Source organism: Diadema setosum, chromosome 1 (genome assembly GCF_964275005.1).
Source record: "Diadema setosum chromosome 1, eeDiaSeto1, whole genome shotgun sequence".
Classification (NCBI taxonomy): Eukaryota; Metazoa; Echinodermata; class Echinoidea; order Diadematoida; family Diadematidae; genus Diadema; species Diadema setosum.
Genome location: NC_092685.1, coordinates 45,261,652 through 45,282,818, shown reverse-complemented (window position 1 = coordinate 45,282,818; position 21,167 = coordinate 45,261,652). Strand labels below are relative to the sequence as shown.

The window sequence follows — 21,167 nt, the reverse complement described above, 5'->3', positions numbered from 1 at the left end:
CCTATATTGTCCTCCAACACAAGGATTACTTTACACAGCATACTGTTTGCTTGCCCGAGTATTCACTTGGCGCTATACCTAAATGGAAACAGGTGCGAAGGGAAAGATTTTCAAAGAATGAAATGAATCGAAATGGAATAGGAATGAATTGAACGTGAAAACTCCAGAGCTTTCGAAAGGAAACACAAATGTGGTGAGGGCGATTTATATTTATGTTTTTTTTCTTACAATTAAATTATTGTACACATGTGTATTATTCTCTAGAAAATAATGCGAATTGCGGTCACACGCTATAGCCACAATGATCTACAAAAGCCTATGTACTGCATTTGAATCGTATTTAAATGGCACCCTGGATAACTTCATGTGTCTGTAAAATGATTTTTTAAACCGTGCAAAATGTAATTCCTCAACTTATACATACCTAGATGTATGACGCAGTAATAACGTTTGATACAAAACCTCTCAATAATTTTGTTATTACCATAATACGCATAATGATAATCATTTTCTCTTTCTTCTTCGTATGGCTCAATGGTTATCAGATATGTTGGTCTATTTTGACGTCATCTACTTTCTCTTGTTCATTTATAATGAAACTCTTCGCCACAAAGTTCTGCTAATTATACGGCAAGCCAGAAAACTATACAGGGCACGTACACGTACGACAGAAAAAGGAATCTACAAATGCGCAAATTACTGCGTTATTGAAATACTAACACAAACATCTTTATACACAAATATAGGATCGAAAGCATCGCTAAACGTGAAACGAATTCACAATAGTCCGCATTTGCAAAGTCGAGAATTAATTGTCAAATTGTTCTGTTGTTTAGGAACTGCGTGACCTTGGATACACCTTAACAGATCATACTATGCACCATAAAGGCATACATACCGCTTGCGCGGTAATATTACACAAAGGCTAATAGTGGATGTTTAGAGCAAATAGTCCCAGTATTAGTGTCTGTCTCACCATACCCCCCCCCCTCCTTGCATGAAGTAATTGGTGGCATTGAACGAACGTTCATACAATCCATCCAATCATAGATAATGTTATTAAAAAAAAAAAAACCACTGTTTTCACAATACCTATCCATCAGCAAAATGTTTGTTTGTGTGTGTGTTTGTTTTTTGGGTTTGTTTTTTTTTTTAGTTCGTGAGAAATTTCATTCAAACCTGCTGAGATGAACATCCTTGTCATACTTATCACCAATCGAAGTGACCCTTTCACATTCCTTTGCAAGACCACTGACAATCTCATTGCTTCACGTCACAATAGTAAACCTGATATCGTGTTTTTCACTGGTATATGAAACAATGCCCGTGTGTTTATATCACTGCGCTTAGTGAGAAGCGTGTCACTGCGCTTTTTGTTAATGTTCGCAAATCCGTTATGTCCAAACTACGTCAATCAGTCAATCCATTTTCGTTCATTATGGCCGAAGGGACTTACACATCCTACGCTTCACCACTGGGGTAGAAAATGTCATTGAAATAGATAGATGGATAGATATAGATGGGGTGGGGGGGGGGGGGAGAATAGAGCAAGGAGGCAAGAAAAACCAGAGTGATGGGAGCCTACTAAGATTCGACTATCAAGTGGTATAGCTTTCTCCTATGTCGTTATGATACTGCTGATATCTGATGATATATTTTGCTTCTCATTAATTAGCGACGGTCGAATTAGTGTTCATTTCGATGCAAACAATAGATCCATCACTTTTTTTCCAGCTCTATTACAGCTTAAAAGATGGCATCATTTCTGTTTCTACACCCGTACAGTACAGTAATAATGCCCAGTACATAACGTTTTCTTCAGAAGTAATGGATCATGTACGAAAGAAACCTGATAAGTAGATAACTTTTTTTTTCTTACTTGATTACCCTATAGCTCGTAAAGCACCCCCAAAATGTGAACTAGTATATCAAACATCCTTAGGCAGGCAATATTTGGCAATGATATTGTTTGGCTGGATGGCGTACTGCTTTGGTTTTGATGTTCCCCTCAACCTTCTAGAAAGAGATAGGAAATACTGTAGATAACGAAAAGATATCAGAGTGTAATTCCTGGCATGGTTTAATATTATTATTTAACATTTGCAGATGAAACAAAAACCCATCCTTAGTGCTTCAAAATAGTTCTAAAATGTGAGTTAGGGATAGAAACAATCAATGTAATTTTAATCAGTATAATCAATATTAAGTATTGTTGAATATACAAAATGTGAACAATAGTTATGAGAAAATTGTTTCTAGAATAAATCGTCTACAGTTATGGTTTATTGAGAAAAATAGTGATCTCTCTTTATATTTCAGGCTTTATTGCAACATTTTATAAGGTATAGGATGTTTTGTGATGCAACTAACCTACACATATGCATCAAATGTGATAACTCGAAATTTTTAAAAATCACATCTCCAAATGGTAAACAGTACCTTTAATTCGTCACTAATACAATGCTATTTACCCTTTCGTGTTTGTGTATGTGTGTGCGTGTGTTTTTACTTTTTTTTCTTGACATAAATAAAGGGGAAGCAAGATCATGTTATCATTTTGTCATGAGAGTATTGCTCTGTCCCATAATCTTTTTTTTTATTAATTATTATTATCTTCTTTGCCCTTATCTCAATACGTCTACTTTTTGTTAATGAAGTTCTCACTCCCTACATTCAATCAGTCTCATCCGCGACTCCGTTTCATCGTCTCCTTTTCTGTCCCGTCTCTCCCGTTCTCTAGTCATCCATTAATTATCCGTTACCCTCGATCTCTCTTTCTCCCTCGCTTTCTCCTCTTCAGCGTCTCTCTGTGCGTTTTAGATTCGCGCGCGGCTCGCCTTGTAACTCCTTGGAGGCTACTTCCTGTCTTAATTTCATCTCGAATGACTTTTCCCAGTCTCAAGAACGGACGAGCGTCGTCATATATGCAAATGTGTGTATCTCTACTATCCACTTGGAGAGTCTCTTCACATTGATGGTGACGTATCACGCCGGACCCGGAAGTATAGCTGGCGCGGAGATCCCGTAGAGAAACAAGCCTATCAATCCAGCTTTGGGATTTCTCACTTGCTATATCATTATGCGTGGGATGCCCCTGTAGCACGGAGGGCGTATAACGGTCTCGGTAGGCCTTGTTGTTTATTTAGACGCGCCGTAGCGAAAGATTTGTGGCCTATTACACTGTTAGTGGTAGTGGCCTGGACATAACCTGACGGGGCTTGAGCTTGACTTCCCCCCGACAAGTGGGTGACCGATTGGTCATTCCGAGAGCACTAGTCCAGCGTCGGTCAAGTTCAGGCGACTCACGCGTGCCTCATTCTTCAAACTACAAGCGATCAGGCGACGTAACTTCTTCTATATGTTTTTTTTTTTCAGCAAAAGAGAAAATAAACAACAAGGAACAGTTTATGCCTATATACTGCAAAATACCTGCGAAACAAAACTGACAGTTGCAGAAGATTTTTCTGAAATGTGTTGTAAAAAATATCATAAAGTGTCATAGACTATGGCCAACTTATCATCCTGTGGGCATCCAACAAACATAAATGATTATCCTAGTCACGTGACTACAACACTGACTACTACATCAATACCCGCCACATATGCAATTTTTCGAAAGGCATATAATTGTTTATTCTGACACTTTTCTACTTTCATCGAACGGATGATATTTAGTAGAAGACAATAAAGGAGGCCTATGCATTCTGAAAAAATAAAGAAATTGTGTTTTCGGTACTTTTGCGTACAAAAAACAATATTAGGAAATTATCAAATAAGAGACATCAAAGTGAATCAGTCAAGACGGCTTCTTCTCATGTATGCGACGTATAAGATCATTTCATAACTTTGAAACAGTTATTGATATCTTATCTTTGTTCAAATTCGTTTAAATTTCTCCCCGTTCATTTATTTTAATGTCACTTCTTATATTCAAAATAACCGTCTCTCAGTGGTCATGTGGGGTGATTCTCCGATGAGACAGGGTTGTTTAGTTATTTTACATAAGTCAAGGGAATTAAGGAGTACAATAAAATTCCTGTAGTTACGATGATTGCTGGATGATCACATAATTTTCAAGCCCATGACATGCCAGAGGAGGGTATCATTATGTTCAAGAGATGCAGAGTGAGAAAAAAAAAAGATGTAGAGGACATAACGGAGGAGAAGAAATTATTAAAATGTTTATGTTTACGAAAGTTGAAAGAAAATGGGGTAAAAAAAATAGGAGGGAGGACAGTGTGGAGGTCCAGAGAGAACGAGAAGGGGGAAAAAAGTTTTGAGGATGGAAAGAAGAAGGTCAGACAGGAGGAGTAAGAGAAGAAAAAAGAGGAAGGTTTGGTTAAAGTTGGACAGATGAGTGAATGGGGGTTGCAGTTGAACGTGGGAATGGCTGGACAGCACATGAACCAATCAGAGGGCTCGCTTGATTCTTAAGACGCCGGTGCAGTCTCTAGATAGGGCATGTCCGACACGGAGCTCTCCTTGCAAGCTAACCCATCACGGCACTGTGATGCGCATAGCTTACCACTGAACAAGCGGACCAGCCATCGATCTTCGCCGCTATACTTGGTCGACAACGACACACAACATCGTGCAAAGTGGGGAAAAACATGAGAAAGGGCGAAGATGATAGAAGCGGCGAGACTTTGAATGTCTTCTGTCAGAAATACGAAACTTTGAGAGCCGTTCATCACACGCTCCACGATCTTTAGGGTCGTGCATTATGCGGCGAAACTTGTGAATGGGTCGTATCTTGAAAACTCCTCACGTTCATGAGTACCGGGTTCCAGTGGAAAAGTCGCTCGATCATTCGTAACTTCCGGTTTTGGAGAACATTTCTTGGGTAGTTCATGAGAACGCAGTCCATTTACCTGGTTTTTTAATCGCCTTTACTCATCTGGTTGACCTGTCACCAAAGTGTACGCCAGCGTACTATGCCGCAGAGCAACCCGAACCCAGCATACCTGCAAGGCGTCTAAATCTAGGAACATCTTTAGACAAAAGAGGACTAAGTCGTCTGCTCATCGTTTTAATAAGGACCGGCATCTTTTCTCTGGCGAGCTAGAATGGGTGAGTATGTTCTCTCTTTCCCCCCGCCGCTATCCGGTCACGGATCCGCCGTGCACCGCTCGGCCTCTTGATCACGCCGGCTAAAGCAAACATGTGCGTTCCGCCCCATCACAGACCATCATTTTCAGGGATCATACAACTCCGAAATGCACACACACACGCACACACAAACACAAACACATGCACACACAAACACTCAAGTACAAATTTGAGTTCAGTGAGAATGGAACGATTAACAAAAATCAATGTTATTGCCCCTAAGGTAGCATTGCTCTACCGTGATAATTTGTATTCCAGCAAACGCCATGTTTTCATAGTTTTGCCGCCAGTACGTCGGTTCGTTTTCGCGACCCATTGGTGGGGTGGCGTGGACACCGATCGATAATTCCCATATAGTTTTGGCGTGTCTCACTGCCATGAAAATTCGGTGATGAGCCAAGAGCTATTATCGTTGCCCTGGAAGGAATATAAATCCAGTCATTAATCAGATGTGTATATGACCCAGTAAGAACTCATTTTCTGTGCCTTTCGGTGACTTAAGGAAGATTTATCACGGGGGATTTCGAATGCAGTTTTACCTTGTCCTCCATTCATGCCAACATCATTCATTCACGCCAGTACCACTGGCCAGTGATGCAAATGTCAGTTTATCGTCTGTTGTCCGAACCGTATGAAACAATAAGAAAATGTGGTTTCTTTATGATGAAAACAAGTTATCGATTCGCCTGATCATCGCATGAAATCTTGTCTGTAACTGGTCATTGTGAAATAAACTATTTTACTACGTTCAATCAAATTCTTTAGTTAGGACAATCTATTTCTTCTTTTGTCCCTGGTGTAGGCTACACAAAATTTTCCTCGTATGACGTTTATAAATTGGTAAACAATCCACGTAGGTTGTAGACATACCCACTGCAAATTGGCACTGGTTTCGTTGCCTTTCTGTGCGTGTGTTCTGTCCGCGATGGAATCGTTGTTTGATTTTCGCCGGCACGAATGTTGATAAGGAGTTATTTTTGCAACCAATAGATTGTAGTGATTCCTCCGAATTTGCTGGAAATTGAAATGATTGAGAAAAATAGATGGCTGTCAGGTATTGTTTTGGCACCAGAAATGAACATACGGTGTCCACTTTAAATCAGAACTTGGCTACGGCATGAATGTGAGTGTATTCAATTACTGCAAAGGCACGAATGTTTTCACAGTTTCTTCACGGAGACAAAACAATGAATCGCCGAAAAGTCACTGACTGCAGAATTCACCCACAACAATGTTGCCTCTGAGCTTTTATGAGTGTGATCACGAATTCGCCCTGATGCAGACTAACATTTTGTCATGAAGGCGATGTTCTGTGAAAAGCGAGAACAATAAACATGAGACAATAATCGCTCAGTAAATATCCAGGATCCAAGAGCTATTTAACCTCATATACAGACCAATGGTTGTACGAAAGCATACACAATGGAAGAGTCATTTCTGGAAAACGAGGAAATTTTGTCTGGGTGCTTTCAGCAGCTAAGCAAAAACAGGCAATCCAAATATTTTCGATTAATTGAATCGAAGTGGCTAATACAAGAAACTGCATGCCTTTTCCTCTCTTCGTTTTGGTCATTGATAGGCCTATTCCACAGCAATGGTATAAAAACATACTGGAAATAGTTTTGTATCTTAATTTTTTTTTTCTCCAGAGAATAGAATATTATTGAGAATTCATAAAGAAATAAAGTGAAATGTTTACACAAACAAACTCACGTCTATTATAATGTGCGCATTTTTCAACGTATAGTGTTAGAGGATCAACACACGTGTATCATAAATGTATGTATAGATACATGTATAATATTATCAGGGCTCAACACTAACTTTTCCCTTGTCGTCCGTTAGGGCCACTAAAATCTTTAAATCTGAAATTTTAGTGTCCCAAAACACAAATGTATTGGTCCGAAGTAAAAGGAAATATAACGATCCATTTCGAATCTTAGTCAACACTATCGGGCCATCAACAGATACCCTTTTCGGAAGTTTAGTGGCCCAACATTATTTCTAGTGATCCCGGGCAAGCGGGCAAACGCTAATGTCGAGCTCTGCACATATACATACATATACTGATCTAAATGAAGATAAATAAAGAGAGGAATGTGAAATTTAGACGAGAGCAGGATTTTTCTCTGTCAGCACAAAAAGAGGTACCTATTTACACGAAATGAAATCAAAACACGATGCCCGATTGCCTGTTCAAACTGGATTACGTCCGCACATATGCTGCCTATCCCAGCCGTAGCAGTTCTCGCCCTTTATCATTGTTATCATATCCAATCCCAAAAGAGGATACAAAATTTCCAAATTGGACGTATCCAGCCCCCTTTGTGAAATACAACTCGATGCAGCGATTCCAGTCGGCGCGGTCGAGGGGTGAAAGAGCGGGTTAGCTGCCGGGGAGTGTAACCGAGGGTTTATGAGGTCCCGCTGACAGATCCGCGACTTAGAGAAGGTGAACGGGCGAAAACTATGAAAACATTGAGAATGATACAATTAGTTGCATCGAGGTGTGAGGAACAAAGCGGGGAAATAGACGATAAGATTTTTTTTTTTCTCTCGAGCAGGCCACCGGGTATCACATATTTGAGAGGAATAGACGGTTTCTAGATCATTTGAATAATCAATTCAACACGACAGAGCAGTAAACTGCTTGGTGACGATGTCAGCATCCGTACTGGAGGTAACAGTTATTGTTCAGGCTATAAGACCAGAATTGGGCCCCGACGTTGCAAGAAGCCCTGACTAAAGCTAAGGAGCTTCATGCTCAAAGTTGACAACAAAACGAGGTATGCCAGGCTTGTGATTTCTGTGAATTCCATTGCACATTTCGATAAAATGGAATCAGATGTTTCTAGGTTTATTATTTTACTCTTGTTTCTTATTACTGTTGCTGTTATTGTTGCTGTTATTGTCGCATTTACTTTTCAAATGTAAGCGATTTTCTTTGTTTGTAATTTCTTCACTGTATGAGAGATTCCATGCTAAATGTGTTATATTGTAAGCGATGAGAACAGCCAACATGTTTTGTGAGGAATACTTCTGTATATTACACTGTATATATTCCTCGATCTGTCGATCACTCACAAGAATATGAAATTCGACAAAGAAAGCACTATCGATAATGGTCATCAAAACACAAGTCTAACTGTCATAAGACTCATCAATTTCAAGTCAAGTCAAGTCAATATCAAAATCACAATACGAGTCTATCCAATATCGCAAAATGGAAGAATGCAGGGTGAATTCTAAAGGGCATGCGATTGGTGATGCATTTATGCGCAGTGAGAGTTTTCCTTGGCGTTAACGTCCGTAACGCATGAAATACGGGCCTCGGGCCTCTTATCAGTGAATTGTTGATAACTCATGCCCCCATCGTCTCACACATCGCCGAAAATACACCAGACAACAATGTCAAAGAAGATGAGGAGAAGAAAAAGGGGGAAAACAGTTTCCCTTCATGTTCCATAAAAACACAACGCCCAGTGCTGCTCCGCCGTGTCCTCCTCTCACCGCTAAGCCGAGAAGTCCCGAACCACAACCACAACACCCAGCGGTCGCGGGCATTGACAGAGAAAACACAACGGGTGCCCTCACTATTGATTGCCAACAGAGCGAGCAAACATATGCACTACTGATACCCTGTGGGGATGAGGTTGCCTCCACGAGGAGGAACTATACGTGGGTGAATTCAGGTTCTTCTCCCCCTTCTTATTTTTGTATTTGGAGGAGGGGAAAGGGCGGGGACGTCAGCTAAATCGGACGTCACCTCCAGAATTGAGATGGATTGTCAGTGCCTCGACTCGCTAAGAAGAGAGCATCAGCCTCATAGTCAAACCAGCAGTCTTAATCAATGAAAATATGCCAACAAAAGGAAAACGCTTTAGCGTATGACAGTAATATCGGTCGGGTCGACTGGGAGTAACTATAACGTTTTGCACTCAGTCATGAACACTGTTGAAGGCGCACATCATACACTTTTATTATACACTGCATTTGGATTAAGACAGTTGGCTTAGTGTTTATTGTCCATAAACCATAATGCCGCTAAAACCGTACATGAAAATAAGCATTTTCTAATCGTGAAGACTTATAATAAAGATACAAAATTAAATCAATTTGTGAAGACTTCTACTAATTCCGGTTTGCTGAATGAATATATACACCGTGGAGGGCGTAAAGTGCTTCTGAAATTTGCTCCTGTATGTGGGTGTATGAAAATAAAAAAGGGGGAATGACCGTATTTTTTTTTAAATGCTCGACATCTTGGTCCATAGATAGTTTATTTTCTGTAAGTTTGAGTGATTAGTTTATGTTAGCAATGAAGTAAGGAGGTGAATAGATTTTGTTGTGGTGCCAATGTGCCTTTGTGTTTGTGTATGTATGTATATGTATGTACGTATGTATGTATATACATCAAACATACAAACAAATATAAACAATGTGTGTATGTGTGTGTGCGCGTATTATAGTGTATAGTGCATCAGTACCTTTGTAGCAAGGGAGGAATAGAGTTAAAGGGATGGTATAGTTTTGGTTGAGGTGATTTTGAAATAGCTGAGATATCCAGAAACAAAGAGGTCTAAATAAGAGGTGGGACCCACCTTTTATTAGGACCGCAAGTTGTTTTACTTCGTTTTTGGATATCTCAGCCATTTCAAAACCGAATTTCATTAAATAAACTTTAAATTCCCTTTAGAAGTGTAGGTTTTTCAACATTTCATAGGTGGTTCCTCATTATCTCGCAAAAATCTTAATCCCTCATCTCAACCAAAACTATACCATCCCTTTAAACACGTGCAGAGGTGCGCTTCTCTACTTTGTCCTTGATAGTGGGTGTAAAGGAGGGACCCAATGTAGCGTACGTAGCCTACGTAGCATACTAATCAGCATACGAGTTCAGCGAACCCTTCCTCGTCGTTACCTTTTATTTGTTTCATTCTTTTTTTTTTCTCTCTCTCTCTTATTCTTTCCCCGAAGAATATGGTAGGAACGCCATCATCATGAACAACAACAGCAATAACCACTTGTTCTGGTCACTCGGCGCTCGAACACGTGTTCGTCTACGAACACCCGCTAGTTCGTTAGTATGTATGGGCTTATGAATACCCGACCCATTCACATGACCAACTACGTCACAAGGATTCGGTCGCAGCGTTTGCTGTTTGAAGAACACGCATGTAAACAATCACTTTCGCTCGTTCTCATCCAGGGTTAGAGTAAAGACGGGGGAAAAGAAAATAATCGCGCGTGAATTATGCACATTTCTAAAATGAATGAATTATCTAGGCGACGGGGAAGAAAAGGTTTTTAAGGTCTATTTCTTCTCCAGCCAATTCTCAGATAAGTGGCACAGTCGTGGGCTGTCTGGACACGGGACGTTCAGTGTACGAGCTGCACGCGCCGTGCGCCGTCCGTGCGTGCCTCGAAGTTGTGGTACTAAACGGTTCTAATTGAATCAGTAAGTCAGATTACACGGTAATCCCTAATTCAAACATTTTCTTTCATCCGCATCCTTAGTCCCTGAGGGATTTTCAGACAAACATAGCCACCGATTCCCCTGGCTCCCTTTCCTCCTTCCCTTCCTCGCTCTGCCTCCCTCTTGCCCTTTCCTTTCACTTTTTTTTTTCTCCTTACGCGCAGAGCAGCTAGTCCGTCGGACAATCGCGCGTAATACGGCGATCAGTTTTGTACCCTTTAACTGCTTCGGTTCTTAGGCTGATATCTTAATTACATGGGCGTGGCAAAAAAAAAAAAGACAGGGAAAGAGAGAGGGATAGCTACAGGAGGGATAGAAAAAGGCCCAAAGAAGAAGAGGGAGGAGAAAGTGATGGAAAATAGAGCGAGGACGAGAGAAAAGGAGAAAGGGAGGCTTGTCGAATGTGAAGAAGAACATGGATGGATAAAACATAGCGTCTAATGTTTGCTTCACTTCGTACACACCGATATTTAACTCTCGGCAAACAAGAACTCCCGTCTGTGACGCGTAACGACGAAAAGAAAGGGAAATCCGTATTGACAATCTGTTGGCAATGATACACACGCTAAATGGGGGCACTAATAGGTCGACTTTGCGTATTTACAGAGTACACAAATCAGTTTTAATTCATCGCTATCGACCATTTTTTTATTGTTTGTTCTTCATCAATGCCTTGTAAAGACTCGCGTTCGGTTTCCGCTCACTGTTCATTAAAGACATATTGCAAGATTCAATGCATTTATTCTCGATGACCAGTCACATGCACAATGTCTTCGGTAATATATGTCTGAGACGCACATGCATATATAGGGCCTAGATACACACAAGCACACATACACACACACACACACACACACACACACACACACACACACACACATAATGGGCAAGCAGTGACACAGATGTACACAGACACTCACAGTCTAACATGTATAGACTAACGCACAAACACACACATGCACACACACACACAAACACAAACACACACACACACACTGGAGGCCATAATCATGTACATACACACATACGTTCACACACAGTCATTATATCAGACAAATCAATACACATAACGACGTTTTATGTCCCAATGCACACACTCACACACAAACACACACAAAAACAAAGAGGAAAGCTGAAAATTACTGTTGTGAGTACGGAAACATTTATTTATATTAATGTCAGATAATGATTAAGATATTGTATGCTGCAAAAAATATCAACAACAAAATCTCTCCTTGATGACACAGTTTACATGATAGATTCCCAATTTTATCTTTAAATGATTTCGATTACGCATTTTGGGTAAAACTTATGAGAAATCCTGATTTCTGCATGTGACATCATACAGGATTCATGACTCAGTTGAAGCAGCGCATGTTGCAAGAAGCATACACTAACAGTTGGAGATAAATTAGCCCTAGATTATTGATCTGTGTTGAAAAGGTTGCATAATCATCGCCACGAAAAAAAAAAAATAACAAGAGACGTGACTACATTGGTGATATGTTTAAGCATTGAGTGTAAGATTTACGTCCGAATTTGAATAATGGATAAGTGGGATGCCAAACAACCGCGTGATTAACATGCAGCACCTCTTAGAGAGAATATCAGTTTGAAATTGTCTGCAGGACAGGTGTATCTAATAATGTATAAATGTGATGATGATTCTGCACTTAATTTGCAGAGTTTGAAGTGCACTCTTAAAGGATGAAACGTAAACTCCGGTCAATGCATTCTCTTCGTTCATTCTTAGCTTTGACAGGTAGAGAAAATGAAGACGACGAGTCAGGTCGCAGAAATACGTTAGGAGATGCCCCGCATTTAATATCGCTTTTGTTTTCCCCCTCGCCCTAATCCCGGTAGGATAATTAGAGGAGCTTTTGGTGAGTGTAAGTCTTTACCCCAGAGGGCCTGGAGGTCATTGATTGGGCCCCCTGACCGATGCGGAACGGTGCTCGCACCGCGGCGAATCGGAAATGTTCTCCACGTTGATCAAACAGAGCGGCGCGATTCTAATGGCGCACTCTCTCCTCCCTACGACAGTCAAAAGGCCAGTCGCGCCTCCGACGCCGTCACACTCGCTCGCCTGTCACCGTCGTACGATCGCTCAGAACTCCTCGCTCGCTCGGTCGGCCGCATCCCATCATAACTCTTCCCCCTTCTTCTCCCATCTCATCGTTCCTCCTCCTCCTCGCCCCCTTCTTAGTCTTCACTCCATCTCGCTCTCGCCTCTCCCTCACCATACGGTTAATCGTTAATCATGGCTTTCTATGGTATGTTTCCTCCAGAGCAAACCTTCGGCGAGGTCAACCAGCTCGGCGGCGTGTTCGTCAACGGTCGACCACTGCCCAACGCCATCCGCCTCCGCATAGTCGAGCTCGCCCAACTCGGGATCCGGCCATGCGATATCAGTCGACAGCTTCGTGTTTCACATGGGTGTGTGAGCAAGATCCTCGCCCGTTACAACGAGACTGGCTCCATTCTTCCAGGAGCAATCGGCGGATCGAAGCCCCGAGTCACGACGCCAAACGTCGTCAAGAAGATACGGGAATACAAACAGCGCGATCCGGGAATCTTCGCCTGGGAGATCCGGGACAAATTGCTCGCCGAGGGCGTGTGCGACAAGTACAATGTGCCGTCCGTTAGTTCCATCAGTCGGATTCTAAGAAATAAGATCGGGAACAACACATTGTCCCACCTGCAACATCATCCGTACGACCCAACCAAGGACTCACACCGCTCGTTCTACAACACTGCTCTCTACCCCTACCCATGTGCCGCAGGTCCAGTGGGCACCACGGCCTCCAAAGTAGCGGCAGCAGCAGCTGCGGCGGCAAACTCTTGTGCCATGAGGTCCTGGCCATCCTCCCACACCGTGAACGACATTCTAGGATTCAGACATCTAGGAGCTGCCGATCATACGGGTAAGACCATTTTAATTCTCGACATCATTTCTTCTTAATATCCGGCATCAGCGCACAGACCACAATCCATGAGTGGTGTCATGGTATCCAGGGTTCGAGTTCTATTCATACTAATGTGAGAAGATGTAAAATAAATGTAATAGCATATGAGACCGCTTGATGTAGATTAATACCAAGTTTAAAGTAATATGATAAGATATATTATGTGTTTACGTGTTTGTGTGTATGCGTATCAGCCAGTGTGTATTTCTGGTTGTTTTAGACGGGGCACCATTGAATTTGAATGATATAGATAAGTGAATCGACGTTTATACCCTTTGATATTTTCAGCAACAACACTTCAATAACACAAAGTCCCGTCAGCAATAACGCTATTTGTGAATATTTGTCAGTTAACTTTACTTTTAACGGAGGTTTGGCTTTTGAGTTCTCAGAATATGTACTGACTGGTATAGAAACTTGCAATGCTGCAGATTTTGTTTAGGAGAGACAATCGTACGCTGATACCTTATCAAAAGTGCATACTTTATTTCGCCATCAGCTCAAAAACTTGTATGAAAAGTACCATTATCTTCCTTCTAGAGATATATGAAATGTAATTTCATTTTCGATAAAGTTCGAATATAGTACTTAAGCTCAATCCAACCATCACTTCTTCAAGAGTAAAAAGACAAAATCGACTAAAGGAGGCACACAAGAAAATCAACTCAACAGGTTGATCTTGACAGAACAGGTGTAAGTCACCCATTTTCTTAATATGCTCGTTAGAGTGCACTGTAACGCTGATCGTAAATTACATCTTGTTTATTACTCTAATCGACGTGACGAGTTGTCGGATATGCGGTCACTTGCGTTTAATACACGATTACTTTGATAGTCCTGAATGTAGATGTCGAATCCTGTATAGATGTGACGACACGGAGCGATTCGAGAAATCTATTGCGGAGCGAAGAAATAATGTGTCGCCCTCAAAATAAAATCATTTCATACTGAATCGTTGACTTCATCCGCATATACCAATATATATATATATTTTTTTTTGAAAATTAGGCGGAGTTCATGCAAGTTTCTTCCAAGGGCGGTATTTACTCCTCTGAGGTGACTTTCCCAACCTGGCATAGTCAAATACTGCTGAATGCATATTGCAATTCGTTCATTCAGACAAAAGGATTTAAATGGCGTACAGCAGTGTGATAATAAACTGATCTGGCTGACTGTCAAAATAATATAGCTCCGGAGATATTTACCTTATTTATAAAGGCATTCGTCTACCTTTAATGAAATGCAAATTTATTCGTACCTGCATCAATGACACACAGGGGCTCACTTACTAGTCTAATTTTCCTTACACACTCCTTTATAACTCATTCTATCTTTGGCATGGCATCAAAGCAAGTACCTTTAACTGACGACAATACTTTTACGTCTATCATGTCTATATCAAATTTTACACATCATTTGATAACTGAATACGCCATGCAACCACATCGGTCAGTTGATGAAACTCCTCAAAGCAATTTCTGTCCGTTACGTCATTCTATTTCTATTTCATTGATGTCTTTGCTTATGTTGGAAATCTGCTAAAAAATCACAGAATGTTATAATTGGAGAAGAATAGGCGTTTGATAAATGCTGATATAATCTAGAAAGAGAGAGCAACTTTAGATTATTTACATTCCATGAAGAGCACAGCGTTTTGTTGACACCTCACATTTTCTCGGTTGAAATCGCCGTCTATTTGGTTTTCATTCAATTCAATTCAGTTCAAATGATTTTATTTCCATATAAAGTAATACAAAGCTATGTACATAACGCTTACATGAATACATAATATTGCAAGGAACTTTTAATCACATAAGTTTCAACAAAACATTAATACAATATTATAATAATATCAAGTTAGGTTTTTAGATAGATAAACAAGTAAGCAATATCATCCCATTTTGTAACTCTATTACGGAAAAGAGGAATTCACAAGAAAAGCATATCTTGTAAATTTTGTGAATTACTCTAGGAGATGAGGGCATCTCAAGATCTGTCTTGAGATGCCCTTATTCTCTAGCTTTGACTCTTATATTTTGCTACAGGTTTCGTACCAGATCTTTAGATATTGTTTTATGTGCAATTGTGGTTCAACGTTCATCTGCGCTCCTCTCTGCAAAATGTCTTTAAAGTCTTAAAGAGATGTATAAGTGCATGTTTTGGACCTGAAGTTCCAGGGTAGTTCCACTATCTTAGTGATCAGAATAACTTGTCGATTTCTTTCTCATTTTCCATCGTAAAATGAGATTACAAATGATATGAAGACAGTTCTTTGTGGATAAGATGAGCTCTACCAAATACGAAGCACTTGCTCCGATAACTGCAATACAAATTGATTAGGTGCAATATATAAGTATACTCGATCTACAGACAGAAGCGTAATGAAATAAAAACTTAAATAATCTTGATGACATTTTAAGATTATGGTGTCATCTAATTTCATATGTGAGAAATAAATACAAGGGCACAGTCACAAATTTTAGCTGTCAACATCCGCCTATGTGTGCCTGCAGTAATGTATAAATGTGTGGCAATAAAGAAATGATCATATAATTCTATTTACAATGACCACTTTTTATCCAGAGAATGTCCAGGCCACATTTTAATGAAATTACACGGTACAGACTATCATCTGTGTTACTTTTTTTATCTGATGTCTGGCTTTGTCTCAGGCAGAAACGTGAATGCTATGAACTCCCCCCTCCCAAAAAAGAGAGATTTTCCTCATATCCATTTTACGCATTTTAATTAAACAGCTATTATAAACAATTCGTTTGCATGAGCACTGGAAACTTTTGTTACTTTACATTTATTGAATTAACAAATGCCAGCTTGAATTGAATTTTAAAGAATGGAAGATCTCTCAGGTTTTTATCAACAAAACAAAAAACGAAAGGAAACAATTCAAGACAAAGCGAGCGTCTATGCCGACATTCTTGAAACAGAGCAAGTTGCATTCTGGAAATCAATCCATAGAAGTAATCATGTACAGCATAACGAAAGAGGATGCCTATCTCACGCTCTTCCTCCCTCTCTATCCATCTGTCTCTCGCTTTCTCCCTCTCTTTTCCTCTCTCTCTCTCACCCTTCTTCTTTTCCCATACCAACTGTAATCCTGAGCATGCGGCACACTCATGTACGCTCAATATGGGGGATCTAATTGCTAGGATTACATTTACAGAGGGAAGAAGAGCGCTATGATACGGCTAGAGTAAGATGGAGGAATGCCAATAATACTTGTGTACTGACGCATTGCTTTATTATAAGGTGTGAGTTTAGATCCGACGAGCGTGTGCGTTTGAGAGACCGAGGCAAACCTATAGCTCCCGTGCTCGCGCGCGTTCACTCGAAGCTTAGCAAACATGGCGCCGCGTAACTCACACCCTATCATAAACGAACGGAGAATTCAAAAGGGAAGACTGAAAAGGGGGAGGCTCCTTCGTTTTCTTCCTTTCTGTCAATTTGGCTCAATTTACTCGAGATTTCGAGTGAATGTGGGCTCATCAGTAGGTATCTTGTAGCGATCTTGTACCTTGGTGCGAAGCACGCAAAATCGATGGGTTTAGACAGGCTTCCCGAAGCGGAGTGATACAGCTGCCGACAGCGCAAACGAACGAATGTCTTCAAGCGACATGTAACGTAATGCGCTTCAAAACCGAAGTCTTCTTGACTCTTTAACGCAAACACACGCCTTCTTCTCGCCGTCATAACTCACAGTGTGTTAATAAGACTACTCAGTGTCATTACTTTGACAACTTATGTCGCCCAGGATGGGGGTAGTTTGATACGGACACAAATGGGAAAGCTTTTCTGCAAAATGCAGTCATGTCTTGACAGTAGTTCATATTTGTTTTTCTTCCACGGGGCTGACAGACATCAACCGTTCGCTCGAAAAGTCGATCCACCCTAGACTGGCATCGTTAGTAAACGACCCCGAACAAAGAAACGAACAATGATTTACGTCTTTAAGTGATACACGTAAAACTAATTCATTTCAACCACTCTTCAAACAGAATGCATCTACAAGTAGGCACTTTGAAGGTGAGGTGGATAACAAGACTTCAGTTGATGTCCTTGTGCTTGATAAACAAGATACATACCAGCATTGAAGGTACACTGCACAAGTAAGAAAAAACTACATTGGTATTTCTTTTATGATAATACTATAATACATCCCCGTCAAACAGTGAAAACAAAATGAGTCCTTCTAGTGTAGTCGCATAGATATCAGGTTATTAACCCTTTGCGCATATTCACATCGTTCAGACCCAAACAAGTTGTCTCGAATCATGTTAAAGGAACTGAAGGCCGACGAAAGACGTAAAACAATATTTCCCTCAAGCAGACCGACAGACAAATAGAAGTTAACGACAGTAGTCACCAATTAGATGTGACGCAGTCCGTGTCATGTGATAGCCGATGTCGTCGCGACCCTCCTCGCTCCGACTCAATTCATCTCTTTCGGCCCACGAAGTATTTATTGTTGATCCCCGTCGGGTTTCTTTGATACGATTCCGCCTAAGTAGGGACAAGATAAACGGCGATTTGGACAACATAATCAGCAGGGGGTATAGCTATATACGGGGACCGCGGGCCAAAATACGCCGCGCACACCATTAACTAGCTATTATCGTTTGCCATTCGTTGATGGGTGGTTTCCTAAACATTTGGGTCTATCATGTGCTTATGCTCGACATGCTCGAGATTGAGCTTTCAATATAAACTGGTGGGGGTGAGGGTGGGGGAGAAAGAAGAGGGGGAGGGTGGGGCCGGGGAGGGGAAGGGATTCGAATGGAAGAGGAGGTGACTGAAGGAAAAAGGGACTAACGATTATGTGTGGATTAAAGAGTCCCCGATAACGTTTTGATTTGTTTCTGTTTCGTTAAAAAGCCGACATGAGAATAACAGGGAAATGATGTCAAAGAAATCGTATATATCTCAAGTATACTTAAACGCCGATGCGTCTGTGTTGGATTCTCTCATTTGGCTTACTCCCTTAGTAAGTAGAGATTTATTTACCTAGAAATGGAAGCAAAAAGTGACCATTAGAAGTACTTTTCTCACGATAATCTGTAAATGACGCGATGGATATTATCTTCAATTTAAGGAGTTCAAACTGAGGTTATCAGAGTTTCTTCAATTCTTTTAATTGATAATAGTGTCAACCATCTCAACAACGCCTGGATTGTACTAGTCACAGTGCACCATTACACTTTCATTATTGGATATCAAAACTTCATCAAACAAGGCTAGTAACTTGAATAAGTAAATATTGTGCTGAAGAAAATGTAATTAATGTTTGCAAGGACTAATTGAAAAACAAGCTTTGTTGACGGTGGTGTGGTCAGTAGAATTTTAGCTCATGATATGACGTCACGATGACGTCATTGCTATGAGATAAACCTAATCGCGAGACGAACTTTGGCACACGTCTAATTCTTTACTGAGCAGTATGAGCAGAGTTAAGATGTTTTGAAGGGACAGTCCTCCAAGGCTCACGAAACATAAACACAGCATTTCCGATGGGCATCAGGCGACGAGACTTTTCCAAATCATCCAACTCCTACGAAAAAGAGGTCACTGTCGAGGAATGAGAAATGGTCTGACAATAGCCCTCGCCATAATGTGTCCGTAGGGACGGGGTCCATCTTCCAATTGCCACTGTTGAGATCATTGTTTCCACTGAGCATTATCGAAAGTTCGTCAGAAAAGCGCTGGACAAACGACACGAAACTGTGACAAACTTTTCCTCCGTGGTGGAATGCCCCGTGAGTTTAGTGCTCTCTGTTTTCTTCCCCTTTGCAACTCTTCTCACCATCTATCTTTGACTTTGTCTTTTTTTTTTATTTCCTGAATGCAAACATGCCTATCGATCCTTATGTTCTCGGCTCTCTCCCGTCTCTCATCTACTGTTACTCTCAGCAAACTTCTTTTCGGACTCTTGCTCTCTTCAAATGCCTAATTTGCAATCAGTCTTCGGCGCCGAAGGAGAAACACAAGCTCGCAGGTATTATTGTGTTTCGTGTCATTAGTAAGCGTGAAATAAGGGATCGCGTTGGGGGGTGCGCGTCCGCTTGAAGATGGCTCGGGAAGCGGTCAAGGGTGCTAGTGTTTCGGCGTGGAACAGGGTCCGGGCTATCTCGTCTTGGCGAAGCGTTCCACGAGCGCGTCGCGCCCGCTAACCGCGTCCACAGAGTTCTGCAAGTCATGCGTAACAAGTTGACACTTAGAAAGTCTCAGTCGCTTCGAACGAGTGGTCTATGGCGTGTCAAATGAATGAAAGAGAAGAAAAGAATCTATCGCCGTATACTTTGAAACATAGTCTGTACATAGACCTCGTGAGAGAAAAAAAAAGTAAGCGGAGAGACGGTATGCGAGGGAGGAAAAAGGAGACAGCGACAGAAAAAAGAGAGGACGAAGAAAGAAAAAGAGCCTTTGCTTGTTTTTGATAGAATTTCAATTTGAAATTCTTTTGAAAATGCTAAATTTGTGGCTGGTAGCTCACGCGCCCGATCGCTCGCCAATGGACGGCAGCGGAGCGGGGAGTGAAGGGTGTAATAAGAACCCTCCCGTTACCTCTCCGTGCAGCGGGGAAGGTCAGAAGCAAATTACGACATGTAAACTAATAGCGAAGCGCAGAGACTCGTGGTGCTTGCGAACCTGTCCTAGAGGAGGCAGGATAGAGGCTAAAAATCTGAAGAACAGAGCTAATACAGAGCGAATGTACAGGATAAGAGCATTTGAAGAGTAATACGACACAGAAAGCATACAAAGATAGGGAAACTGAATTGTTTGCTTTAATTCCGAGAGGAAATAAGAACATCGTCCATGGCTGATGAAAAGCCATACTTTTAGGAGGGGAAAAAATCTCGGTCAGTATTGTCCGAAGAAATCACTATTCTTCTTTTCTCTTCGATGCATTGTGCTCAGAATTAGATTAGTATATCTGCAACAAAGGACAGGACAAGGCAAATTCAGGAGATATAGATTGAACAGGTTGGTGCTAGAAATGATTGTAACTTGCATTGTTCGACAACCATGCACCAAGTATACTTACACTGACTTAACCCCAGGTACCATAAACGAAACTCTACAATGTAATCAATAATGACATAAGATTGAATTTGAAAGACGCCGTAAGTCATATCATGATCTGGTGTACTATATCGTAGAATAGTTTATAAAAACCGAATACGTCACTAAGTTTGAATAAAGGTAGAGGTTATAACGACTTGGCGTAAAATACTTTTCGGAATGCATATCCACACAATTTACATCATTATTATAGATTTTAGTGTTATTACATTACAAAAAACAACAAAGCAGGCTTCTACTGACATTCGTCAATTGCCGTCGGATACAAATACTGCAAGATATTTTTCGACGCAATGATGACGTCATTCCAATATTTGACTTGCTACATTATCAAAACATAGATGTGCTAATAACTGTCTTTCATTTTGGTATAAGAATTTTACATTCAGACGTGTTTCGGTTGTCATTTACCAATCTGCGATGTCTGCAAGTACAAGTAACCTACATTATTCCTAGGGCATTCGATGTTTATTCATTTATTTTTTTTTTTTTTTTTGTATATCACGAAATCTTTACTCACT

At 40.8% G+C, this 21,167-nt stretch overlaps 1 protein-coding gene across 1 annotated transcript in view; it reads left to right on the top strand.

Moving 5' to 3' along the window:
• LOC140231163 (paired box protein Pax-9-like) overlaps window positions 1-21,167 on the top strand; it is an 88,534-nt gene that overhangs the window by 25,793 nt on the left and 41,574 nt on the right. The window contains exon 2 of the mRNA XM_072311314.1: window positions 12,874-13,509. Within this exon, the coding sequence (XP_072167415.1) occupies window positions 12,874-13,509 (636 nt within the window). The remainder of the gene's footprint in view (window positions 1-12,873; window positions 13,510-21,167) is intronic.